This window comes from Lissotriton vulgaris, chromosome 4_1 (assembly GCF_964263255.1).
Source record: "Lissotriton vulgaris chromosome 4_1, aLisVul1.2, whole genome shotgun sequence".
Lineage (NCBI taxonomy): Eukaryota > Metazoa > Chordata > Amphibia > Caudata > Salamandridae > Lissotriton > Lissotriton vulgaris.
Window position 1 is genome coordinate 1,754,695,404 of NC_141691.1, and position 27,948 is coordinate 1,754,723,351.

The window sequence follows — 27,948 nt, forward strand, 5'->3', positions numbered from 1 at the left end:
CATTCTGGCGGCAAGTTGAGGTAGCCAAATTCTAGGACTTCAGGAGCCAGATCGCCAGGTTGAGCTGTTGCGGATCTGGATGCTGAATGTCGCCATGGCTCTGCGTCAAAAGCCTGGGTGTGAGGCGTAGCCTTTGATGCGGTACCACGGACAGTTCTAGAAACGTGGTGTACCATGGTTGGCGTGCCCACATTGGAGCAACCGGGATGAGGGTCATCGAGTGTTGCCGTAGTTTGCGTGACACTAGCGGTATCAAAGGTGCTGGGAGAAAGGCGTACGCAAATTGGCCTGACCAGTTCATCCATATCGCATTGCCCTGCGACTGTGGAAACCTGCTTGCGAAGCTTTGGCATTTTGCGTTTTCCCTTGTGGCGAACAGGTCTATCTGTGGATGACCCCACTGCTGGAAGCACGGTTGGATCACTGATGGATGTATCTCCCACTCGGGCATCTGGTGGCTGTGTCTGCTGAGCAGATCCGCCATCTGGTTGTCCTTGCCCGGGAGGTGTTCCGCCATGAGGAAGATGTTCCTTTGAATGGCCCACTTCCACATGCTCTGAGCCAGATGAGACAACTGTGGAGTGTGTGTTCCTCCCTGCTTCTGTTATGTAGTACATGGCAGTCATGTTGTCCGTCTGGATCAACACGATCTTGTTGCACAAGTGTACCTTGAAAGCTTTCATCGCCATGAAGATTGCCATCAGTTCCAGAAGGTTGATGTGCATCTTCTTTTGCTGTGCTGTCCATAGTCCCTGCACTGTGTAGTTGAGTACATGAGCTCCCCATCCCTGGAGAGACGCGTCCACCGCCAGTACAATTTGTGGCACAGGCTCTTGGAACGGTCGGCCCTTGCAAAGGTTTCGTGGGTTCCCCCAATGCAGAGAGTTGAATGCCCGACCGCTCACCAACACTAGGTCTTTTAACTGTCCTTGAGCCTGATTCCACTGACGTGCTAAGCACTCCTGAAGAGGACGCATGTGTAGTCTTGCGTGCGGGACTATGGAAATGCAGGAGGCCATCATGCCTATCTGCATGAACACTTTCGCTCGAAGCGAATGTTGAGGTCTGAATTTTTGACTCAGCAATTGCATGTTGTTTATTCTCGCTGAATTTGGCTGAGCTTTGGCTGCCAGAGTGTTTATTGTCGCGCCCAGGTTCTGTCGCTTGTGGGCAGGCTGAAGATGTGACTTCGGATAATTCAGTGAGAATCCCAGACTGTGAAGAAGGTGAATGGTGTGGGACATGTGGCTGGCACACTGCTGGGCCGTCTTTGCTTGAATAAGCCAGTCGTCCAGATAAGGGTAGACATGTATGTGCTGTCTCCTGAGGTGTGCTGCTACCGTCGCCAGGCACTTTGTGAACACCCTGGGTGCCGTCGTTACTCCGAAAGGGAGGACTTTGAACTGATAATGTTGAATAGTGAACCTGAGATACTGTCTGTGTGATGGGTGTATGGGTATATGGAAATACGCATCTTTTAGGTCCAGTGTTGCGAGGAAGTCTCCCTGACTGAGTAACGGCAGAACTTGCTGTAAGGTGAGCATATGAAAATGCTCTGACAGAATGTAACTGTTTAGAGGCCTGAGGTCCTGTATAGGTCTGAGAGACCCGTCTTTTTTTGGGTATTAAAAAGTAGAGAGAGTACACCCCTGACCCTTGGTCTTCTACAGGCACGAGCTCTATGGCCCCTTTTTGCAGCATGCCGACGACCTCCTACTGCAATAAGTGTAAGTGCTCTGCGGACATAGGACGGTGTCTTGGTGGGATGTTGGGTGGAGTGGACGTTAATTCCAGACAATACCCGTACTGTACAATGTCTCTCACCCACCTGTCTGTGGTGATGGACTTTCAGACTGGCAGGAACTGTTGTAGTCTCCCCCCGACAGGTGTTATATGGTCGGGGGGCAGTGACAGGACGTCACTGTTTGGTATTGGCAGAGGACCTGGAACTGTGGTTTCCTCTGCCCCTGCCCTTGATGTCGTTTCCACGATATCCACCCCGGTTGTTTCCACAATATCCACCCCGGTTGTTTTTATTGTAGGTGGATTGTGTAACTCCCTTATTGTATTGTGTCTGTTGTGTTGACTGGCCTCTTGAGGGGCCCCTAGTATTGGAGCGACGAAAGGAGCCACACCCGAAACTGCTTTGACTGCAGAGCCCCCATAGACTTTGCAGTCTTTGTCTTTTTTAATTTTTTCAAGGGTGGTGTCAACATCAGGTCCGAATAAGAAGTCTGGATTAACTGGCTGATTGAGGACAGAAGTCTGTATTTCAGGTTTGAATCCTGAGATTCATAACCAGGCGTGTCTCCTTAACATAACGCTAGTGTTGATGGCCCTGGCTGCAGTGTTAGCTGCGTCTAGAGCGCACTTGATGGAAGCATTGGATATCAGTTTCCCCTTCTGGATGAGTGGTTCTGCCCCCTCCTTGTACTGATCAGGTAGGTGTTGCAACAGTGTCTCAAGGGTATCATAATGGGACCTGTCATATCTGGCCAAGAGTGCTTGTGTTGGCAATGCGCCAGATGTTGCCCGCCTGCACAGCCACTCTCTTTCCTGAAGTTTCCATAACTTTTGACTCTTTGTCAGGAGGAGCATCACCTGTAGTCTGGGAGTTTGCTCTCTTACGTGCATTAGAAACAACCAATGAGTCCAATGGCAACGGTCCCTTTATATAAGTAGGGTCCGCAGGGGCCGGTCTATATTTCTTCTCAATCCTTGGGTTTAACACCCTGGCTCTAGTGGTGTCTTTAAAAATGTCACCAGCATGCTTAAGGACCCCTTTCAGCATGGGTAGGGTTTTGACTGTCCTTTCCGAAGTGGAAAAGGTGTCGACTAGAAAGTCTTCATCCACAGGGTCAGCATGTAGCTCGACGTCATGATTACTGGCTGCCCTTTCAATAAGGGCGTTAAAGGCAGTTGTGTCCTCAGTAGGAGATGTTTTTACACTGTACACGAGTGTCAGGGCCAGTCTGCGGATCCCTTGAGTCAGCAGGGTCTGCCCATGGTTGGGCTTGATCGGGATCAGTGTCCACATGATAGAGGTCATCCTCATGTTCATCATCCCCTGCATCCACATCTGAGTATGTTGGGGAAAAATTTTGAGGTTCCTGTCCATAGTGATGGAGGGGTTCCACAAGAGCTGGAGATGTTGTTGAAACTCTTTTTCTTCAAGGGAATCCTATATGATTCCATGGGTGTTTCTGGCATCAATTTTCTTTTGTATATGGACAGTCTACCAGTGTCTGAGTCGATGAATTGCCTCGGCTCCTGGTCTTCAGGTTCTTCTGCAGCCTCCATTTCCGCCGACACTTGTTTAGTGGCGCCGATAGCTTGTTTCGGCTCGAACATCTTCGGACGCACCGAGGGTGGAAACCCGAATTTGATATGTGTTGACGCGGTCTGAACTTGTCCGGCCAGCTTCGGCGTCGGGCCTTCTTTGGTCCGACCGCTGTAGCTTTATCCTTGATGCGTTGGAGTGACTCCGACACTTCCTTGGCTATGAATCGACTTGGGCGCGTCGACTCGACAGGGTCCTTGTAGCCAGTCTTCGACTTGTCCGTAGGCCTCAACCGAGGATCGATCCAGTCTTTCGGTTCGAGCCTTTTGTGTGAATCGATTCCCTTCGGCGTCGGCCTTGGTGGTTCGACGGCCTTGACCTCGGTCTTCGGTGCCCCAACCATCGGCTCGATGACCTTGAGCTTTCCGGCATCGACGGCCATTTTCATTTTTTTCGGCTCTGAGGGGTTTGAGGCCATGGAGCCGACCAGAGTCACTTGCACTTTCGGCAATGATGCTGTCGGTTTCGATTTCTTTGTATCGACCGATGGCGGTTTCGAAACCGAAGGCTCTTTAGTAATGTTCGAAGCCGGGCCTTTATGCGGGGCTGTAGAACGAGATTGTTGATCTTGGGTAAGGCCTAGTGGCGATCCCTCGACCTGAGCCTTATCGAGTGCGTCATCGTCGGCCCCCGTATAGCCGGTTGGGCCTAGCTCTTCTCCAGAGCCATCTTCTACGGCCCCAAGGGCCTCCACGTCGCCTACCTCAGACGACGTTTTCGTCTTCTTCTTGCACCTCTTCGTCTTCGGCGTCATACTCTGAGTCATGGCCCGAAGCCGGAGCGGTATTCCTGATCCTCCAGATCAACGACCTCTTCGTCTTCGGTCCCAAAGATGTTCACGGGAACAGGCGCTGACTTCCTCGACTCCAATCGAGCCGCGCGCCGAATCTTAAGAGTTTTCTTCGACCGAAACCGGGCACAGGCCATACAGTTGGCTTCGTTGTGGTCTGGGGACAGGCACTTGTTGCACACCGGATGGACATCGATGTGCGGGTATTTTGTATTACAAAGGGGACACCTCATGAATGGACTTCTTTCCATTTGAGATCGAAGATCGGGTCGAGTGTGGAAAGAAAAACCTGTTGAGTCCTCGATGTCCTCTCGAAACAAAGGCACAGATACCGAACGAAAAGATACAGACGCTGTCGAAAGCCTTCTGGCTTTATAGAAAGTTTTCCTAACTTGAGCTAAGATAGTAACATCCGAACCCAATGGCGGAAAAAAACAATCTGAGGATGGAGAGGATGCCCATGCGCACTGTAGTCCAGGGGAGGAGCCACCTATCTCGTGATACTTCGAAGACTCTTCCAGGACAACAATGTGCAATCATCCGGACCCACACTAGGCGGCGATCTATGCACAGATATGTATTCAGCAGCCCACATGCCTCGAACTGTGCGTTTAGCTTTAATGTAGCATATTTGTATGCACTCAACGATCCACTGTGCAATACCTGCTTTGATATGGGATTGCCTTTATGTGGTGGTGAGAAAGCAACTAAGAGTTGTTTAGTTTTCCTGAAAGATTTAGTTCTTTCAATGTAATATAGTATTGCTCTCTTTACATCTAATGTGTGAAGGGCACGTTCTGCCACGGAGTCTGGTTGAGGGAAAAACACTGGTAACTCAGACTGGTTGAGATGAAAGGCAGAAACTACTTTGGTAAGAATTTGGGATTTGTTTTCAGAACCACTTTGTTTTGATGAATTTGTAAAAATGGTTCTTGTATGGTTAGTGCAGGGAGCTCACCAACTCTTTTAAGAGATGTGATGGCTATAAGGTAGGATACTTTCCAAGTGTGAAATTGTAATTCACATTTGTGCAGAGGTTCAAATGGTGGGCCCATGAGTATTGTAAGGACTATGTTAAGATTCCACACTGGAGAAGGTGGAAATCTAGGAGTAATGATTCTTTTGAGACCTTCCATAAAGGCTTTGATAGCAGGCTCTCAAAACAAAGACAAGTGTTGTCTGTTTTGTAGGTAAGCAGCGATTGCAGCAAGATGTCATCATATGGATGTATATGCGAAGCTAGAACGCTGTAGGTGTAACATAGCAAATTATGTTTTGGATTGAAACATCTAGTGGATTGATTTAATTTTTTGTACAGTAAATTACAAATAGTTTCCACTTCGCTGCATAGCATGCTCTTGTGGTAGGACGTCTAGCCTCTTTTATGACGTTCATGCAGTCTGGCGGGAGATTAAGGTATCCAAACTCTATGATTTCTGGTGCCAGATCGCAAGTTTGAGTTGATTGGGATCTGGAAGTCTTATCTCTCCATGGTTCTGAGTGAGAAGCTTGGGGGAGAGGTGTCGTTTTTGATGAGGAACTACTGATAGTTCTAACAGGGTTGCGAACCAGGGTCGTCGAGCCCATGTGGGAGCAACTCTGATCCTTGTGAGAGAGTGTTGCTTGAGCTTCTGAACCACTAATGGAATTAGCGGGATAGGTGGAAAAGCATAAGCACATTTCCCTGACCAATTTATCCATAGCCCATTGCCTTTGGACAATGGGTGAGGATACCTGGACGCAAAGTTTGGGCATTTTGTGTTGAGGTGGGTGTGGCGAACAGATCTATCTTTGGATAGCCCCACATCTGAAAGCTTGGTGCTTGCGCAGGACGGTGGGGGTCAGGCATGGCGCTATTGGGGGTTGGTTCAGGTGGCCGAGGTGCAGGGGGGGGGGACGGGGGGGTACAGTTTGCTACCTCTTGTATTTTGTTTGCTCACAATTGTCACTTTTGTCTCCAGTAACTTAAGGTTGCCTTTTTTAATTTGTTCACTTGTAATTTTCTCCTCCTGTATCATTACTGTTCCTATTGTGAAGTGCTCTGACACCTTCGGGTAAAGTCTGCGCTATATAAAAAGGTAAAAAATAAATAAATGGGAGAACTTGAGGATATAGTTCCCATTGGTGAATCTGTTTTTGAGGACTGAGCAGATCTGCAATCCGATTGTTTACTACTGGGAGGTGTTCCACAAGGAGATATATCTTTTGAGGAATAACCCATCTCCATATGTTTTGAGCTAGATGTGAAAGCTGTTGAATACGCCCCCCCCCCGTTTTTGTATGTAGTACATTGCCATCATGTCTGTACGAACTAAGACAGCTTTGCCTACTAGACGTACTTGAAATGCTTTCAATGCCAGAAAATTACTAGTAGTTCTAGTTGGTTTATGTGGAATTGTTTTTGTTGTAAGGTCCACATGCCCTGAATGGTATGTTTTTGAAGATTAGCTCACCAACCAGTAAAGGATGAGTCTGCTGTTAGCACTACCTGTGGAACTGGGTCGACGAATGTCCACCCCTTGGAAAGGTTTTGTGTATTCCACCACTGCAGAGATCGATGGGTGCAGCGTCCACGAACACCAGATATGTTAACTGACCTCAAGCCTGGTTCCACTGGCGTGCTAAGTATTCCGGTGGGGGATGCATGTGTAGTCTTGCAGAAGGGACAATTAGAATGCAAGAAGCCATAATTCTTATCAACTGCATGAACACTCTTGCTGGTAGGGAGTGTTGAGGTAGAAACTGGGATATTAGATTTTGCAAGTTGCGTATCCCGAGACTGAGATTTACAGTAAATCCCAAGTTGTGAAGCAGTTGAACAGTTTTGTGGGTGTGATGTACGCAGCAGTGTTGTGACCTAGCAAAAGAGTCTACTTATCAACATCCCCAAGAACCTCTATCGAATTCACAAATAGCTACATTATAGCGAGGAACATCGTTTGTACCCATTTATCATTCAAATGAATTCGAAACGGAAGTGAGTTTATACAAATTCATGAGGAGTTTACGATTGAGACACTACTTCACCAATATTGTTCCTCAATTTCAACCAAACACAGAAGACACATGCATGGGTCTAAGAGACAAAAGCACTTTCATAGCACCCATAAGCCACAATATTCTAGATTCTTATGAAACGATCACTGCCAATGCAGTTAAAGATTTATTCAAGAAACCTAACTCTCGAAAAACTAACTAACTACAAACAGCAAGCCATCAACCAAATTGTCAACAACAAAAACCTAAAATATTGTAAAGCCGATAAAGGAGGGGCGCTGGTAATTATGGATCTACGAACACCTGATTGCCAAATTCAAAGACAGAAATTACCCTCCTGAAGTCTTATGCTCCGCTAAAGAACGGGCTGATGATATCAATCGCCAAACTCTGTAGTCCACCCCCCAAGAGGCAACAGTCAACAGACAGAACCGTCTTTGTTTCTAAATTCTCATCAAAAAGTTCACAGATCAAGAAAATAATCTTAAAGAATTGGCAAATGATTCAATACGAACCAGATTTCAATGGGATTTTTAACCAGATGCTACTTTTTGCTTATCAGAGATCCAAAAATCTAAATGAACTGTTGGAAACTACACCCAAAGCAACCAACGTAAGACACACAGGAACTAAACTTTGCTTAAATTGCAATCATTGTCATAATGTTATCCAAGGGAATTCATTGAACCATCCCTTCTCAGGAAAGACTATCAAACTATTTACCAATGTGACCTGTGACTCTAAAATTTTTGTCTATCTGTTGAAATGTCCGTGCGGTCTTCCGTACGTAGGAAAAACAGAAAAATAAAAACTAGACTCTCAGAACACAAAAGTACCATTAGAAACAAAATCATGAAATCACCACTTGCTGCACATTTCATCACCAACAATCACAACATCAGTCAGATCAGATTCCTTGTCTTGGAGGTTGTCCCGCTCAGACAGGGAAGAAATTACTGCAACGTGAGATCGTTTGGATAAAAAAAAATTTGGATGCTTGCCAGCCGAAAGGCTTGAATGATCGGATGGAATACAGTTTTTTTTATAATCATGTATTTTTCTGCTACTATGTTCTTTTTCATGTATTTTCGTGCTACCCTGGATCATATACATTTGTACTATTTTTTTCCGCATCTATTATTGTCTATTAACATTCTAGAAACTTGCTACTATTTCATTGCCACGTGTTTGAGATTGTGTCTTCTCCTTGAGCCATTTGCTTGGTCTACTGCACCCACAGTATTTCCAAACACAGAACGGTCATGACACTTAACACCATCCTTTTTATTTTTAAATTTCATTTTTTTTTTCACCTTTAGTACCTTTTGAACGCACATTGTCGTTCAACAGCCTTTTATTTATTAATTAATTAATTCTTAACACATTGCTCTATACACTACTGAGACTCTTCTAACATTGATCGCAATAGCATAGCACCATTACAAGATGGCCGCTATACCTTTCAGTCTGTTCTCGCGGTCTATGATCTTTTGTAAACACTTCCGAGCCAGGCGTTTAGGGAACCACACACTAACCCGAAGGTTCCGTGAGGACCGAGGTGTCCCGGAGGCTTTACTGCATTATCAACCGCTACGCGTTAAGACACTTTAACGCATTTACTTGCTGGTTATTTTATCCGCACGCAGACCACTTGCACCATACGGGTTTGAAGTTCACAATAACCGAGTTTGACTTTATTCACATACCACGGATGACTTTGCAAGAATAACGTTATTCACCATTTTGGTCTAGTGATACACGCGTCAATGCCACGCATTTTCAGTTTGTGCACCTAGGGTTTAATTTCACGATAACACACTTCTGTACTTTTTCATTATTACGATACTTCACTATCGGCTTTACTTAGCGCATTTCATAGTTCCTTGATTCTGGGTTTTACCTTCATGACAATGGAATCTTTATCATCACGACACTCTTTCCTTGGCTTTACTTTACCGCTCTTTGACTCACCTGCAAGATAAGTCTTTTTTTCATGGTCATCATCATGACACTCTTCTCTTGGCGCATTTTACCGTTCGTTGACTCACATCGCCAATTCATACCTGCATGTTGGAATTAGCGTTGTTCACCACATTTATTGTTAATAGTGGAATATATACCACCCCTGAACCAATAGATTACAAGATATTTTTTCACTTACAGATTGCATGATTATCCCCTGATGCAGGGCATGAGTCCCGAAATGCATAGGGATACAGAGATCGCAATTTGAGTTGGCATCAAATGAGGAAGCGATAGTTTTGTTTACCAATTGATTATCAGAAATGGTTTTCCGAATTATAAAAACGACGATAAAGAAATTAACTTTTGAAAAATAAAGACATAACTACCAACCTACGAATGTTTGAGTATTGAATTAGATTTACATTGTGCTACCATTTGACTGCACTGAGGACTTTTCACGACTCAATCCCTGAGGGTCAGAGGGGATTAGAACCCGCAGGCACCCAAAACAGTTACCTATAGATTACATTTACAGCTTATTGTTGACTATACACAAAGAGGAGTGCCACACACCATTTATCATTTCGTGACCTAGCTTCGTCCAGGTAAGGGAAGACGTGACTGCACTAAATGAACAGCGACTACTGTGAGGCACTTGGTGAAGACTCTGGGTGCTGTAGTTACCCCGAAGGAGAGAACCTTTAATTGATAGTGGTGTCTGTCCACAATAAACCTGAAATATTTTCTGTGGGCTGGGTGAATGGAAATATGGAAGTAGGCGTCCTTTAAATCCAGAGTGTACAGAAAGTCACCTTGCTGAAGCACCTGTTGGATGGTGACCACGGGGAAGTGATCTAATTGAATGTACAGATTTAGCTGTCTGAGGTCTAGTATAGGCCTGAGAGCCATCGTTTATTGGAATAAAAAATTATGGGGAGTACGCCCCGATCCCTTGATGCAATGGGACTGGTTCTATTGCATGTTTTTGTAAAAGAGAAAGAACTTTTTTCAAAAGGGTGAGATGTTTTGGCGACATTACACTTTGTTTTGAAAGAATATTTGGAGGAGTTCTGGTAAGTTCCAGGCAGCAACCATACTGGATAATGGGTCTTACCCACTTGTCTGAGGTGACCGAATTCCAGACAGGTAGGAACGGTGAGAGACATCCCCTGACAGGAGTGGAATGGTGGGGGTAGTGGAGGGAAGTCACTGTTTGTTGGCAGGGGAAGTGCGGGTGGAGTTACCTCTGCCTCTTCCCTCATTATTGCCTCTGTAGTTTCCTCAAAAATATCCTCTGGAAGAGGGGGATTGGCCCTTATAAGAGGAGGAGGGATTATCTGTGGACACTGCTTTTGAGCCACCCCTATAAAAGGAGCGGCAAAAGGGCTCTGGTGGAAGGCAATTGTAGAGCCCCCATGGACTTTGCAGTTTCAGTATCTTTTTTCATCTTTTCCAGGGATGTGTCGACAGCTGGCCTGAAAAGATGTTTACCGAAAGACTGATTTAGTATGGAGAATTGTACCTCTGCTTAAATCCGGAGATTCAAAGCCAAAGAGGTCTGCATAACAGTGCGCTAGTGTTGATGGCACGAGATGCTGTGTCTGTCGCATCTAGTGCGCTTTTAATAGAACTGTTGGTAATGAGCTTACCTTCCTGAATCAGGTCATTTAAATCGGAGGAAAAACCCCTGTCTTGCGGTGTGCCTCAGGGCTCCGCCCTCAGCCCCCTGTTCTTCAACGTCTATCTTGCCCCACTGGCCGACGTTGTGGAGTCCTACGGAGTCAGGGTGGTCTCCTACGCTGACGATACTCAGCTGGTGTTTTCCTTTAGAGACCACTCGGACACCGCATTCTCCAACTTCCGCCAGTGCCTCCACAATATCAGCGTCTGGATGACTGATAACCATCTCAGATTAAATGCAGACAAGACGGAGGTGCTGTTTTTCAATCAGAAGGACCCCATCCCCTCCTCTTGGTGGTGGCCCACGGCACTTGATCCCGCTCCCTCTCCCGTTCACTCGGCTCGTAACTTGGGTTTCCAGTTCGACGACTCCCTTTCATGCAAAACCCAGGTCAATAAAGTGACCTCTGCCTGCTTCCTGAAGTTGCGCATGATTAAAAAAACACTCCCTTATCTCCCCCTGGATTCCCGCCGTACAGTTACCCAAGCCCTCATCACGTCCCACCTGGACTATGCTAACAGCCTCTATGCTGGTGCCCCCCAGTATCTGTTGGATCGGCTCCAAATTGTCCAGAATGCGTCGGCCAGATTGATTGGTAACATTCCCTACCGCCAATCAGTAACCGCGTATCGTAAGGAACTTCACTGGCTTCCAGTGGCCAGCCGCATCCAATTCAAGATCCTTACCCTTACCCACCGAGCCGTCAACAACCGCGGACCTAACTATCTGAAAAAACGGGTCTCTATATCTCGCTCCATCAGATCCCTGAGATCCAATGACCTCCGCCTCCTGATCTCTCCCCGTTTCAGACTATCTAGAATGGGTGGCAGAGGGTTCAGTGTCATTGCGGCTAAACTGTGGAACGCTCTGCCTATCGATCTGAGATTCTGCACCGCCGAATCCATCTTCCGAGCCAAACTCAAAACCTGGCTCTTCTCTGGACTTTAATTCAACCTACTGTTCTCCTTGCTCTACGCTCCTTTTTTCTCCCCTGGAGGCTCAGGTTCTAGCGCCGGGACACCCCTTCGGGGGTAGCTGTGCGCTTTATAAATCACAAAATAAATAAAAAATAAAATTGGCATTGCTTTTATACTCATCTGGCAAGTGTTGCGTGAGTTTTTCCAACTCACCGTAACAAGCCCTATCGTAACGTGCTAGCAGAGCCTGAGCTTTGGCAATACGCCAGTGTTTAGCAACTTGAGAAGCCACTCTTGCTTGAGGCGTCAATTACTTTTGACTGAAGAGGGGCGTTGCCTGTGGTCTGGCAGTTCGCTCTCTTGCGGGCGTTCAACACTACCAGAGAATCGAAGGGTAATTGTACTTTTATGTATATACGGTCTGTAGGAATGGCTTAGTATTTCTTATCTACTCTAGGTGCGAGTATTCTGTATCTGACTGGGTCTTTGAATACCCAACATGCATGTTTTAGCATTCCCTTAAGCATTGGCAAAGTATGAGTAGACCTTTGAGAGTGTGTTAATGTCTCAAGTAGAAAATCCTCTTCTAGAGTGCCTGAATGAAGCTCCACCCAATGGTATTGGGCTGCCCGGTTGATCAGCTGGACGTAGCCCATGTTGTCATCCGGTGCAGAGGGTCTAGAGGGATACAGGTAGAGGTTATCTTGATCTGGCTCCCTATCATAATTCTCCCAAGGATCAGTGTCATGTGGTATAATCCGATATACTGGCACTTCATGTTCTTCATCCTCATCCCGATACTCTTCATCCTGTTGGTCAGGTGATGGTGGAGGTGGTTGCGAATTTGATGGTGTAATGATCCAATTTGGATTAGGTGGAGGGGATGAGTCATGTAAGGGAGAGAAGGGATAGTACCCAGATCCTTTTTCTTTAGAGGTATAGAATGATCCTCTGAGATTCAGCTTCCGTTTTTTAGGCAGAATGGCCTGGAGGTGTCCAATATTAGGGTCAATGCTTAGTCTCTTGTTTGGAATCCAAAGAGGTCTTCGGGTGAAGGTTTTTTAGGCAAGGGTGATTTCGGCGTAGAGTCTTTTGGCGCAGAGTGTTTTGAGTCGGCGTGCTTGGTTTTAGCTTGTTTGGGCTCTAAAGCTTTGTGGCTATCCGGTTTCGGCTCCAAATTTCTCAGGACGGAGGGTTTCAGCTCCGAGCTTTTAGGTGTGGATTTCGGATCGGATGCCTTAGATTTGGAGGCTTTCGCTCCGAGCCTTTATCTTTGGAGGTTTTCGGCTAGAGGTTTTTTTTGTTTGGAGGATTGACGCCGAGGGCTTCGGCTTCGAAGGGGTCTTCGGTGCCAGTGTTGGGTCGACTGGCAAAGTCTTGGGTTTGTGTTTGGGTGCTGAGGGTGTTGGTTCGGCGCTGGAATGGGCCTGGTTAGAGCCTGAAGGCTTGTGTTTCTGCTTCATAGCCGAGCTGGAGGGCGGGCATCTGAAACTTTTTCATAGTGTCGACCTGAGCTCGAGGGTGAAGGTGAAACCGGAGTCTTAGATTTTGGGTGACAGGATACATGGGATCAGTACGAGGTACACTGACCCGGAATGACGTCCAGTTCTTCCTTCATGTCGGAATCGGCTTCAGACACGGAGACCAGTTCTTTGTCTTCGATATCTGGGCGGTGGTAATCTGCATCTTCGCCAAAGATGTCTGGTACAGAGCCACTGCTGCGCTGCATCTCGTGGCATCGAGCCCAACTATCACGAATGGTCTTCTTCGATCGGAATGATCGACACGCTTCACAGTCGCATTCTTCGTGTTTCGGGGATAACCAGAGGTTGCAAATCTCGTGCAGGTCTGTGCGTGGAAAGTTAGCACGATGCCCAGGCTATAGCTTAAATGGAGTCCGTTCCATCGACTGCTGGTGTGGTCGGCACAGGAAGGCCCGACTGTCTGCCCCAAAGTTCCCGATCTAGGGTTTTCTCAGTTTTGAACGATACGCGTGGAATGGGAAACCGTGAAAGACAACACCGTCGAGGGTAGAGGATTGCACGCCAAAGGGGTTCGAAAACGATTCCGGAGTGCAGAAATATTCATGGCGGAAAAAAACAATCTGGGGATGGAGTTGATGCCCATGAGCACTATCGCCAAAAGGCGGAGTCACCTACCTCGTGTCTGCAAAGACTTCTTCGAACAAAAACAAAGGGCAAACATCCAGACCCAACACCAGATGGCGATATATGCTAAAGCATATGAACTACAGCTCATGTGCCTGGAACACAATGTTAACAGAGCAATGTACATTATACCCAATACAGAACTTTACATAGACAATTTACATTCCAAACAAGTCACTGCGCAGGACTCAAACTCCAGCCAATCAGAGACCAGCACTCAGCCTTCTACCCGTCAGGCTTTCGATTGCCAGATTTTCTATCACACGGTAGGTGTGAGAAACTCTTAAAAGAACTCACCTATTGAAGATATATTTTCAAACTTTCACCAGGGCTGAAATGAAATCACTTTTCAAGGCTTAGAAGAGCTGGTGGAAATTTGTTTGTATACATCTGTGAAGAAATGTGGTGTAGTAATGTGTAATGCACTACCAATTCTTCTTGGGACCAGTCAGGCTTCTTTTATCAAACCGTAGCTCAATCCTGGGAGGCTGTGGCTTCAAGCCACCAGGCTTTAACACAGGAATAAATGTAAGGCAGGACCAAAACAATTGAAGGAAGAAACACGACTGTAGAGTTCCAACACCAATTTATAAAAATAGATTAATTTTATGAATTTATGGACATCAAAATAAATAAGAGCCAATGGAGGTTTCCTGAGATACAGATTTTTTTTAAATCACTTTTGAATACCCTAGATTTTGCATACTTAAGTAAAGCATATTACAACTAATGTGAAATAAATGGTGCACCCATACCTTGGAACGAAGAGATTCTGGAGATTCAAGCATGTGAAGAAGCTCAGAGTTGTCAATCTCCAGCAACATGCCAGTAATTTTGCCCGCCAAAGTTGGATGCATATTTTGAATGAGAGGGAACAGCCTCTCGCCTAAAGAAAATCAAAATGTAAACAAATTGTCTTAAGTTACACAAAGCTTCGTAGCCATTTAGCAACTTTGTAGAACACCATAATGAAGGATATTGTTAAAAATAATAAATACAATCTAGTACCTGGGATAATACAGCAAGGCGCCTAAAATACTCAAACACCATAAAATGGCCCTAAACGAGGGTAACAATCCTAGGAGTCTTAAGTCTCTGGGACAGGGCTATAATTTAGAAATGTATATACAAGAGGGAGCGACCCCACTGACCAAGAGACAGGGTACCACAACAAAATGTAAAAATAAATTATCTTGGACAAGCACAAATCTTCAAACATCCAACCAATAACCATGTAGTTCAGACACACCTATACATACATAGCCAGGATTGAGGAGAAACAATTTAAATGTATAAAAACAAGGCAACAACTGTGTATAACAGAATGATAAATAAACCAAATATATAAATTAAAAACAAATGCAATTTAATACATAGTGTGCCAAAAAAACATACAAATAATAAAAACAATCGAATACATATATTACGAATAAAAACTACCCGGAGAGGACAAATGTGAAAAAGATAAAACATCCATATTGTTTTTTTCACACAGTAATCAAATCATAAACACCATCAGTCTATTAAAAAATTAATCTTTGATAGACGGGAGGTAGTTCCTGGAAGTAACCACAAAGAATTGGCGTGGACGCGTTTTGGTGGTGACCAATGATTAAAGTGCCACCTTCTTCAGGACATATATATTTGTCTCTACCAATTGATTAAAATGTAATCAACCACTAGTCGTGTATCGAGGAGACTCCAATCTCTCCTTTCAAAGTTATGAGAGTAAAACACGGTCCTCCAGGCCCACCGTTATTTAAAAAGGCTGATGAATGCAACTCCTCTAATGCTTCATAGATGGAGTAATCAGTAGGGACTGGGGACTATACAGTGGGAGACAATCAGTTAATTCAAGAATAGATCATAGAGATGCCCTCCTTTTGTTGAAAAAGTTAGGGCCGTCAGAAAGCAGTTGTCTGATTGAGTCTCCTACAGCATTCAGCAGAGTCTCCTCAAATATACTTGACTTTGCGATACTATTCAACCTGCTTCATTAAAGCGAGTGAAAAGTGTAGGAAAATGGGTCATTCGTTATGTTGCCTGTACAAGCAATGGGTCCACATTTGTCCACCACTGGGAACCAAACACCCCGTGGACTCTCATAGGGTAACTCAAAGGAGGTGGTGTGGGCTAGTAACGAATGGTTTCTTACCCGTCGGTGTAGTTTTGCAGCTTGAAGAGCTTTCTGGATTCACTATGCTGTGCATTATTCCGCGGTCTAGTGGTTGGGTCCGGAATCGTAGTCTTTTCTTTTTTTTGTAGCCCAGGTGGGCATCTACGTTCCACCTTTTAGTGTACTTCGTGTGACATCTGCATGCTCCCACCTTTGGGCGCCATCTTCGGATTCTTTTTTTCTTGTTTTTGTGTTCTGTTTGTGAATCCTTAGACAATGTTTTCTAGTTCTTCCTGAAAGTAAAGGATTTTTCGCTTTGTCTTTTAAGGTGTCTGTATACTGTCCTTGTATTTCCACCTTCTCCTGCCTCATCTTTCTGGCGGAGGTGGGTGGGTTGGCTAGTGAATCCAGAAAGATCTTCAAGCTGCAAAACTACACCGACAGGTAAGAAACGATTCGCTTTGCAGCATGAATCTTTCTGGATTCACTAACCTGTGCATAGACTTTGTAGCGGTTTATGTTATGTTTTTGGCAGCTGGGTGGATGATGAGCGTTGGTTGTGGAATATATGTTAAAGCACCTTCTGTCCTACTTGTGCTTCCTTGTTCATTTGTACATCCACACAGTAGTGCTTAGTGAACGTGTGCACTGAAGCCCATGTAGCTGCAAGGCATATGTCTTGAATGGGTGTGTTAGCCAGGAAGGCTATTGTTGCTCCCTTCTTCCTGGAAGAGTGGGCTTGTGCCCCCGCTGCTAGTTCTTGGCCTGCCTGTATGTGGCAGAATTTTATAGTTTGTGTGATCCAGCGTGCAATGGTTCCCTTCGTTACTGGTCTACCCAGGAAACTGCTTGCGAAGGACACAAAGAACTGCTTTGTTTTCCTGTGCTCTTTAGTTCTTTCCAAGTAATGCATTACTGCTCTTCTAGCATCCAGAGTGTGTAGTGCACTCTCTGCGCTTGTGGATGGTTTCTGAAAGAAACTTGGTATTTGTATTGTCTGGTTCATGTGAAACCTAGACACTACCTTTGGAATAAAGTGTGGGTCAGTTCTCATTACCACCCTATCATTGTGTATCTGAATGTAGGGTTCTTGCAGTGTCAGCGCTTGAAGTTCGCTTACCCTGCGTAGCGAGGTGATTGCCACTAGAAAGGCTGTCTTCATTGTGAGCATTTGTAGTGATGCCTTATGAATGGGTTCGAAAGGTGCCTTCATAAGCTCTGTTAGGACAAAATGAAGGTTCCATGCCGGTGGTGGCATCCTTTTGGGGGGTGCTATCCTTTTAGCCCCTTCCAGGAATCTTTTCACTACTTGTGATGTAAAGATGCTCTTTCCTGTCTCTCCTCTTGTGTAGGCTTCTATCGCTGCTAGGTGTACTCAGCAAGGATGAACTTAGTTTTGCTTTCAGCAGGTGTGTCAGATATTTTAGCACCGTTGATTCCCATGCCATTTTCTTGTGCAGCTTTTTCTTGCTGCACCATTGTGTGAACCTCTTCCATTTTGCCACATAGCACCTTCGTGTGGTAGGTCTCCTTGCCTCTCGTAGCACCCCCAGAGTGCTCTCCGGTAGCCTTATGTGTGCAAATTCTATGTCTTCAGGAGCCATGCAGCTAGGCTGAGGTTCTCTGGCTCTGGGTGTAGTACTTCTCCATTTTGCATGGAGTGCAAGTCTTTTCTTTTCCCGAACTTCTGGGGTGTTCCCTGTGCTATTTCCATTATTTGTACCAGGTCTGCCTTGCCCACTGTGGTGCCACCAGGATCAGTGTCATGTTGCTGGTTCTGCACTTGCTGATTTCCATGTTTATCAGTGGTATCGGGGGAAAAGCGTAGGCAAATGTTTTTGACCAGCTTATCCATAGGGCATTCCCCTGGGATTGTTCCTCTGGTTGTCTCAACACGAAGTATCAGCATTTTGCATTCTGGTGTGTTGCAAATAGGTGTATTGTTGGTTTTCCCCACCTCCTGAATAGCCTTTGCGTTTCCTGTGCATTGAGCTCCCACTCGTGGGATGCTGATGTCTGTCTGCTGAGCATGTCTGCCTCCACATTGTCCTTCCCTGGTAGGTAGGTGTATGGCCAGTAGGTTTATTTTGAGTGGGATGGCCCATCTCCTTATTTCGTGTGCTAGGTTGGATAGTGCTCCTCCCAGTTTGTTGATGTAGAACATCGTTGTTGTGTTGTCTGTATCAACACTCTGATTGTACAGTTGTTTCTGGAAGGCCTGCAGGGCGAAGAGCACGGTTTTTAGTTCCAGGTAGTTGATGTGTCTGATCGCATCTGCTGGAGTCCACAGACCCCTCACCTTGAGCTTGTTCATGTGTGCTCCCCATCCCATCTGGGATGCATCTGTGGTGATGGTCACCGTTGGGGTTGGTGGTGCTAAATTCTTCCCCTTTGTTATGTTCTCCTTGTTCCACCACGTTATCTCTTCCTGCACTGCGTGCGTTACAACCACTAGATCTTCTCAACTTCCTGTAGATTGTGACCATTGTTGTTGCAGCCATTCCTGTAATGGTCTCATGTGGAGCAGTGTATTGGGGACCAGGTGTATGCAGGACGCCATCATCCCCATGATCTTGGTCGCTGTCCTCACTGTCAGAGCTCGCCCCTTCTGGTAGTGGCATGTCTCCTTCAGCAGGGCAAGTGTTCTCTTGTCTCTGGGGAACACCTTGCTCTGTATGGTGTTGGATCTGTGCTCCTAGGAAGAACTTCACTTGCTTTGGTTCCATTGAGGATTTCCCCCAGTGTATGGAGAATCCCAGGCCTCTCAGTGTTTGTGACCCGCTGTGCGTGTTCCTTGCATGTCCTGTGGGAGCTTGCTTTTATTAGCCAGTTGTCGAGGTAAGGGTATACATGAATACCTTCCCTGCCAGGCAGCGAGGCATTTGGTGAAGACCCTTGGTGCAGATTTTCGTCCGAAGGCAAGGGCTGTGAACTGGTAGTGTTCTTTGTTGATGGTAAATCTTAGTAGATGTTTGTGCTGCCTGTTCATGGGAATGTGCAGGTAGGCATCTTTGAGGTCTATGGTGGACATGAAGTCTCCGACCCTTATCGGAGGAATGACCTCTTGTAGGGAGGTCATTTTGAATTTGTGTTTTTATGTATTGGTTTAGGAACCTTGGATCCAGGATGGGTCTCAGCGTTTCGTCCACTTTTGGTACTAGGAAATAGTTGTACACTCCCTTGTTTTTCTCTGAAAGAAACTAGTTCGATGGCCTCCTTTTGGAGGAGTTCTTGTGCTTCCAATAGGAGTAGCGCTAGTTCTTTTGCCGAGTACGCCTTCCTATTTGGTTTTTTGTTTGGTGGTTTCTTTTCCAGTTCTATGCAGTATCCAAACTGTGTGATGTTGAGTATCCATTTGTCTGTAGTTATCCTCTTCCATTCCTGGAAGAAATGTTTTAGCCTGCCTCCTACTGGTGTTACATGATCGTTGATGCTTGGTCCGTGTAACCCTCTTTTGTTGACCTTGTTGTGCCCCACCTTTAGATGGATCGTGCGGGTGGGCATGCGTGGTGGGATGGAGTCACTTTGAGGTGGGTTGCTGGCCCCCTCTTCTTGCTTGCCCTCGTCCGTTTGCCCTCCCGGGAAAGGACTGGCCCAGAGGCTGGTACTGCCAGGTTTGTTTTTGCTGGCCCTGCTGCACTTGATTGTCGCCCTGGTAGGCATGCTGGAATGTCTGGTGTGACGTACCCGGTTGGTTTCCCCCCTTTCCGTTTGGTCTCTGTGTCAGAGTACCCCTTCTAATTCCTCTGAATTGCAAGGCCCCCATGGACCTTGCAGTCTCATTCTCTTTTTTGAGCTGGGTGAGTTTTTCATCCGCTGGTGACCCGAACAGTGTTTCTCCATTGAATGGGGTGCTCAGAATGTTGTTCTGTACTTCTGGCTTGAAGCCCGAGATCCTCAGCCAGGCATGCCTTCTTTGTGACCCCGATCATCATGAGCCTGCTGGATGTGTCTGCCCAATCCAAGGCTGATGTCAGGGATGAATTTGCTATATTCTTGCCTTCCTCCACCAGGTGTGACGCCCTTTGTTGGTATTGCTCAGGGAGGTGTTTCAGCAGCTGTGCGACATCGTCCTAATGCTGGTATGCATGTCCGTTTAGTACAGCATTAGAGTTTGCAATGCACCAGTGCACCGCTGCATTCCTCTCTACTTTTCTCCCAGTTAGGTCCATCCTCCTACTTTCTTTGTCTGGTGGTGGGCCTGAGGTTGTTGGAACGTTTGCCCTCTTCCTGGCTGTTGCCGCAATAATGGAGTCCGCCGTGACGGATTCTTGGATGTAGGGGGGTCCTTAGAGTAGTGCTTGTATTTCTTCTCCATCCTAGGTGTGACAGACCTGCAGTTCGCTGGGTCCTTGAATGCCTCCCTCCCTTGGAAGCAGGGGGAGGAATTGACATATTGTTTGAGTGGGCAGGAAGGTCTCCAAGAGGAAGCATGCCTTTGGTTTTTCTTCCTTCAGTTTGACTCCATAATCTGTTGACGCGTTCCTGATGACCATGTTGTAGACCCCAATGTCATCTGGCGGTGAAGGCCTCGAAGGGTACGTCTCCACGGCCTCTTCTGGGCTTTCGCCGTCAAGGTCCTGCCACTCCAGATCCTGTGCCACCGACTATGCTGAGCCGAAACTCGTCCGCTGGTCATAGTCGCCTTCCTAGTCGTAGTATAGGCCCTTTTCCTCTAGGTGTTCCTGGGGCTCGGGAGTTTTCGGCGGTTCTTAGGTATCGAACTCCTCTTCCTCCTCCATCTTGAGGATCGTAGTCTGTGATTGACTGAATCGTGAACTTTTTCATTTTTTCGTCGAACTCTTACCCTTTACAGGAGGTTATCCATTTCAGCCTCGAGCCTTCTCTATTTTCTCTTCATTTCGGCCGACCTCTTCGACGTAGTTGTCGACGTCGAAGCAGCCTTCGTGTCCTTCTCCTTCAAAGTCGAACGGTCCTTTCCGGGGACGTGCTTAGACGACCTTCGCTTTTCACCAGCTTTCGCCATCTAGTAGTCCTTTTCGAAGGATCCGCTGGGCTGTTTGTCCCTAGATGCAGCTGAGGCCGTCGAGATTTTCTGCGCCAGTGCTCCCTTCGTGGACTTCAACTGTTTTTCGAGAGTCTGACTCAGGCTTTCGAGAGTCTGTCGAGGTTTTAGGGGTCGACGTCTTTCCTACCTCTTTAGATGTTTTCTTATCGGTCTCTACGACCGTGTAGTCATCTGGTCCCTCGGCGATGACTTCGTCGCTGGAGAGGCCCAGATCCCGAAGCGCCAGAAGTTGGCCTTTGCCTTGCATGTTGTAGTTGGCTCTTCTCGGTCTCTCACTAATCCCGAGGGTCTTCGGGGTGAAGGCGGAGCAGGCGTTGCAATCCTTGCTCTCGTGGTCGACCAGTAGGCAGAGGTTGCAAACCGGGTGCTGGTCCTTCTGAGCGTACTTGTGGTGGCAGTTACGGCAGTATTTAAAAAGGTGTTTTGTCCATTTCTGCGCTCAGGGGGCCCCCTGTGTGCACATTCTCCGTTGGACGTCGAAGTTCTCCTTAGTCATCCCAGTACAGTGATCTTGTTTCTCGGTGTCTTCTCTAATCCTTTCCGTGTAAGATACGGCTTTTTCCTCTTTCCTCCAAAAACTCTGGAGCCTCTCGGTGACGATCCAGGCCCAATGGCGGAAAAAAGAATCTGAAGATGGCACCCAAAGGTGGGAGCTTCCGCAGGAAGCGTGCCGACGTCACAGGAAGTACAACAAAAGGTGGGACGTCGACGCCCTCCTGGGCTACAAGAAAAAAAAAAAAAAAAAAAAGAAGAAGAAGAAGAAGAAGAAGACTACGGTTCCGGACTCAACCACTAGACCGCGGAATAATGCACAGCATAGTGAATCCAGAAAGATTCACTCTGCAAAATCTCCATTCCCAGATACACAATAACACTCAAATGATTGTCCAGTCTGTGCTTTTTCTTTTGAGAAGGAAAAAGCATTAGTTACTTACCTGAAATCCTAGTTCTCATCCAGGGGTATACTCAAAGTCATAATCTATGAATAATCCCCGCCAATGTGCGGGATCCCGGAGCATATAAAAAAATACATATATATGCATATGTGAAAACATATGCATCCTCAAATATTTCCAAAATGGCAAAAATGCTGAAAGTACATAGGTTTGCGTAGTAGCACCTAAACTCTCCCAACCCCTAAGGAAGAAAGAGAGCAGTAAACATTTGTCACATAATGCTTTATTGCCATAGAAAAACCTGTAATTTTCAAGTAGGCTGCAGTAGAGTATAAGGAATATGCTACTTACCAGTATGCATCTGTTCTTGGCATAGAGGGCTGCAGAGTGGTACATTATGAATAGATCGCCATCTGGTGTTGGGCTCGGATGATTGCACTTTGTTTTTCTCTTGGAGAGTCTTTTGTCTCTTGGTGACTCCTCCCTTAGTTGGTAGTGCGCATGGGCATCGGCTCCATCCTTAGATTGTTTTGCCATAGTAGGGTTAGATGGAGTAGTATAGTAGAATACAGATAAGAGTGCCCATGTAAGTGTATCTAAATAAGATAATGTTGGAACAGACACAGGTTTCCGGGGAGGCTGGGAGGGCATGTACCACTCTGCAGCCCTCTATGCCAAGAACAGATGCATACTGGTAAGTAGCATATTCCGTTCGAGGCATATGGGCTGCAGATGGTACATTATGAATAGACTATACAGCAGTTCTCTCCCTAGCGGTGGTCGCCCGTGTCTGTTGCAACTGTCTGAAACAATGTTTTTAATACTGCTTGTCCCACTCTAGCTTGTTGTGTTGTGTGCACATCTACACAATAGTGTTTTGTGAAGGTGTGCGGTGTAACCCAGGTAGCCGCTTTGCATATGTCATCTAGTGGAATGTTTCCCAGAAATGCCATAGATGCTCCTAGTTTACGTGTAGAGTGAGCTCTGGGAGGAACAGTTAATGTTCTCTTTGCCTTTAAGTAGCATATTTGAATGCATTTTACAATCCATCTGGCAATGCCCGCTTTGGAGATGGGATTGCCTTTATGTGTGGGAGAAAACGCAACAAATAGCTGTTTTGTCTTTCTGAAAGTTTGTGTTCTTTCTATATAGTACAATATGGCCCTTTTAACATCCAGTGTATGTAGGGCTCTTTCAGCTACTGTTTGTGGTTTTGGAAAGAAAACCGGTAATTCCACTGACTGATTGATGTGGAATGCTGAAATAACCTTCGGTAAGAATTTTGGGTTTGTTCTAAGAACCACTTTATTTTGGTGTAGCTGCATAAATGGTTCTTGAATCGTAAAAGCCTGCAGTTCACTTACTCTTCTAAGTGACGTGATAGCTATGAGGAAGGCTACCTTCCATGTGAGGAATTGTATTTCACACCTATGCATAGGTTCAAATGGTGGCCCCATTAGTCTGGTAAGCACTATGTTGAGATTCCAGACTGGGGAAGGTGGTCTTCTTGGTGGAATGACTCTTTTGAGTCCTTCCATGAAAGCTTTAATTGCTGGTACTTTAAACAGTGACAGATGTTGCCTGTTTTGTAGGTACGCCGCTATGGCTGCGAGATGAACTCTGATAGAGGTATATGCTAGGTTACATTGCTGTAAGTGTAATAAATAGCAAATGATTTGTTTAGTGGATGCGTCCAGAGGGTTGATGTGCTTACTGTTACAGTGTATAGCAAACCTCTTCCATTTTGCTGCATAGCATGCTCTGGTGGTAGGACGTCTTGCTTGTTTAATGATTTCCATGCATTCTGGTGGTAAATCTAAATACCCAAACTCTATGACCTCAGGAGCCAGATCGCTAGGTTCAGTTGTTTGGGATCTGGGTGCATTATTTCTCCATGGTTCTGTGTAAGATGCATGGGTAATAACCTTAGCTTTTGATGTGGTACTTGTAAGAGTTGTGGCAGCGTGGTGAACCACGGCTGTCTTGCCCACGTGGGTGCCACTAGTATCATTGTCATTGAATGTTGCTGCAGTTTCCGAACCAGTAATGGAATTAGTGGTAGAGGAGGGAACGCGTAAGCAAATCTGTTGGACCAATTTATCCACAGTGCATTGCCCTGGGACCTTTGGTGTGGGTACCTGGATGCGAATTCTTTGCATTTTTCGTTCTGATGATTGGCAAACAGATCTATCTCTGGTTGCCCCCATTTTTGGAAGAATGGCTGTAGTATTTGGTCGTGCAGCTCCCATTCGTGTACTTGTTCTGACTGTCTGCTTAGGATGTCTGCTATTTGATTTTGAACTCCTGGTAGGTGTTCCGCTAACAGGTAGATCTTTTGAGGAATGGCCCATCTCCATATGTCCTGTGCTAGTCTGGACAGTTGGAGAGAGTGTGTCCCCCCCTGTTTTTGAATATAATACATTGCAGTCATGTTGTCTGTTCTGATCAGGACTGCTTTGCCTGTTATTTGCATTTGGAAAGCTTTTAGTGCTAGAAATATTGCTAATAGTTCTAGGTAGTTGATGTGCAGTTTCTTTTGCTGCACACTCCACTTCCCCTGTACTGTGTATCTGTCCATATGCGCTCCCCATCCGGAGAGCGATGCGTCCGCTGTTATTATCACTTGTGGAATTGGCTCTAGGAACGACCGTCCCTTGGAAATGTTTTCTGTGTTCCACCACTTCAGAGAGTGATACGTCCGGTCGTTTACCAACACCAGATCTGTAATCTGACCTTGAGCCTGATTCCACTGTGTCGCTAGACACTCTTGTAGTGGGCGCATTTGTAGTCTGGCATGTGGTATTAGCAGTATGCAGGAGGACATCATGCCTAATAGTTGCATAAACACTAGTGCTGGTAGTGAGTGTTGTGGTTGAAATCTTTGTATTAACCCGACCATTGTCTGTACTCTGATTGGGTTGGGGTATGCTATTGCCTTTTCTGTGTCTACTGTAGCCCCCAGGTATTGCTGAATCTGGTTTGGTTGCAGGTGTGATTTTTTGTAGTTCACCGTGAACCCTAGGTGGTGCAGCAATTGAATTGTCTTCTGTGTGTTGTGAAGACATTCTTCCTTTGACTTGGCCTTTATTAGCCAATCGTCCATGTATGGGAAGACATGTATTTGTTGTCTTCTTAGGTGTGCTGCCACCACAGCTAGGCATTTTGTGAAAACTCTCGGTGCTGTTGTGACACCGAACGGAAGGACTTTGAACTGATAGTGTTGTCCTTCTAACACAAACCTTAGGTATTTTCTGTGGGCTTTGTGAATTGGGATATGAAAGTAAGCGTCTTTTAGATCCAGTGTAGAAAGAAAGTCCCCTTTCTTCAGTAAAGGGAGTACTTGTTGGAGCGTGACCATGTGGAAGTGCTCCGAATTTATGTAAGCATTGAGAGGTCTGAGGTCTAATATTGGTCTTAGGGACCCGTCCTTTTTGGGGATCAGGAAGTATAGAGAGTATACTCCTGTGCCCTGTTGATCTTTTGGGACCTTCTCTATTGCATGCTTTTGTAGAAGTGCTAGCACTTCTTCTCTTAACAATGTCAGATGATCTTGACTCATTGGACGCTGTTTGGGGGGGATGTTTGGTGGGGTAGCTGTGAGTTCTAGGCAATAACCATGTTGGATAATTTGTCTCACCCACTTGTCTGACGTGATGTTTTCCCAGACAGGTAGGAACTGTGATAGACGTCCCCCGACCGGTGTTATGTGGTCTGGGGGGAGTTCTATGAAGTCACTGTTTTGGTGTTGAGGCGTTGCGGTTGTTATTATTTCCGCGGCCTCTTCCCTTATTGTTGTTACCTCTGTAACTGCCTCTTGAATTACCTCTGGGTGATGTTGGTGTGAAAGATGTGGATTGCTGATTCGTTCCGGTGTTCTTTGAGCCCCCTCTATAGGTGGATCTACGAAAGGAACCTCTGTGTGTTGGCTGTTGCAATGCTCCCATTGACTTAGCCGTTTCCGTATCTTTCTTCATTTTTTCTAATGTCTCGTCTGTGCTTGAACCAAACAATGTCTTCTGATCAAATGGTTTGTTCAGTAGGGCTGTTTGTACTTCTTGTTTGAATCCTGAGATTCTAAGCCATGCGTGCCTTCTTAGCATGACACTAGTGTTAATCGACCTTGCTGCAGTGTCTGCTGCGTCTAATGCACTTTTAATGGAAGTATTGGTTATTATTTTACCTTCCTGTATTAATTGATCTGCCTTCTTCTGATGTTCTTTTGGGAGATGTGTGAGAAGTTTCTCTAACTCATCGTAATGTGCCCTGTCGTAACGTGCGAGTAGTGCTTGTGTATTGGCTATACGCCAGCTATTCGCTGCCTGTGATGCTACTCTTTTGCCTGATGCATCTATTAACTTCGACTCTTTATCTGGTGGAGGAGCCTCTCCTGTAGATAATGAGTTTGCTCTTTTACGAGCGTTTGAGACCACCAGCGAGTCTAGAGGTACATGCCCTCTAATAAATATTGGGTCCTTTGGAGCTGCTTTGTATTTTTTATCGATTCTTGGGTTTAACACCCTGGTTCTCACTGGGTTTTCGAATATTTCCTCTGTGTGAGTAAGAAGACCCTTCAACATAGGAAGAGTACCTGATGTTCTCTGTGCATTAGGTAGAGTCTCTAACAAGAAATCCTCTATTTGAGGTTCTGTATGCATATCTAGTTTGTGATATTTTGCTGCCCTATTAATGAGCTGCACAAAACCTGTGTTATCATCAGGTGGTGAAGGCTTTGATGGATATAGCTCTGGGTCGTTGTCCTCATCTGACCCTACATCATAATTTTCCCATGGATCCTCCTCATCTGGGATAGTTTCGTCATCCCCTTGAGGTTCTCCCTCCCCTAGATCACTGTCTACATCTGACTGAGGTGTAGCTGGTCTTGGTGTGGAAGGTGTAGGAATATTTGGCCTATTGTGAGGAATAGGAGAAGAGGGTGTTACTCTAGGACGAGGAGAAGCAGGAGGAGTTATATTCGTCCCCATTGTTCTCTTTTTTGAAGGAAGAGGTTTATCTTCTGACTGTTCACTCTTTCTCTTCTTCGTGACCACTTTCCCAGTTTGTGGATCAATAAACAAGATCTTTTGTTTGGGATCTGTCTGTTGCTCCTGAATCGGTACCGAGGGTCCTGGTTCCGAGAGGTGCTTTTGTTTTCGATCGTCATATCTTGTTGTTTTCGACACCGAATGTCTGCTCGATTCCGACTTTCTTGGTATCGAGTGTCTCTTGGGCGATAAGTCATATTTATGTTTCGACATGGAATGTTTCGATACCGATCTCTCCTTTGTATGTAGCCTCGGTGCCGAAGTCGCCCTTTTCTCGGATCCGACATGGTGGGAGTCCGAGTGTTTCGGTTTCAGTTTCGGTTTCGTTGCCGGGCCCGAGGGCGGGGCGTCGGAAACTTTTTTCAGCGGTTTGACCGGGCCCGAGGGCGGGGTCGTTACCGCACGGGGTCGGTTTTTCGGTAAGGGGACGTCGTCACTCACGGTTTGTTGCTCGATGAGTTCTTCAACCTCCGACTGGTCCCCTTCCGACCCTGGTCCTCTTCTTCCTCGATTTGTTCGTCTCCGAACAGCTCCGGGATCGCTTCCGCCTGCATTCTGGAAACCTCGTGTCTTCGAGCTCGACGATTTCTAATCGTTAGCTTGGAGGAGAATGCTGCGCAGGCTTCGCAGTCCCTGGATTCGTGTTCAGGCGATAGACAGAGGTTGCACACCTCGTGTAGGTCCTTGTGTGGGAACTTAGCACCACACGGACATTTTTTGAATGGAGTCCTTTCCATGGACTCCGGGCTTGACTGCGTCGAGAAAGGCCTCCTGTTCTTCGACGTAGATCCAAGTTTTTCTCTTCTATTTTGAATTTGTAACGCGTCGGAATGGAAATGAACGCGTTCGAATAACAATACCGTCGAATTGGAAAGGGAATACGCGCCGAAAATCACTTTCTTCTGAAGTTGATCTGGAGCGTCTCGATCTTCATCCGAACCCGATGGCGGAAAAAAACAATCTAAGGATGGAGCCGATGCCCATGCGCACTACCAACTAAGGGAGGA

The 27,948-nt window shown here is 46.1% G+C and overlaps 1 protein-coding gene across 2 annotated transcripts in view; it reads right to left on the minus strand.

Moving 5' to 3' along the window:
• PABPC1 (poly(A) binding protein cytoplasmic 1) overlaps window positions 1-27,948 on the minus strand; it is a 338,040-nt gene that overhangs the window by 23,069 nt on the left and 287,023 nt on the right. For both annotated transcript variants that reach the window (XM_086966062.1, XM_086966063.1), the window contains exon 14: window positions 14,614-14,744. In XM_086966062.1, coding sequence (XP_086822188.1) covers window positions 14,614-14,744 — 131 coding nt within the window. The remainder of the gene's footprint in view (window positions 1-14,613; window positions 14,745-27,948) is intronic.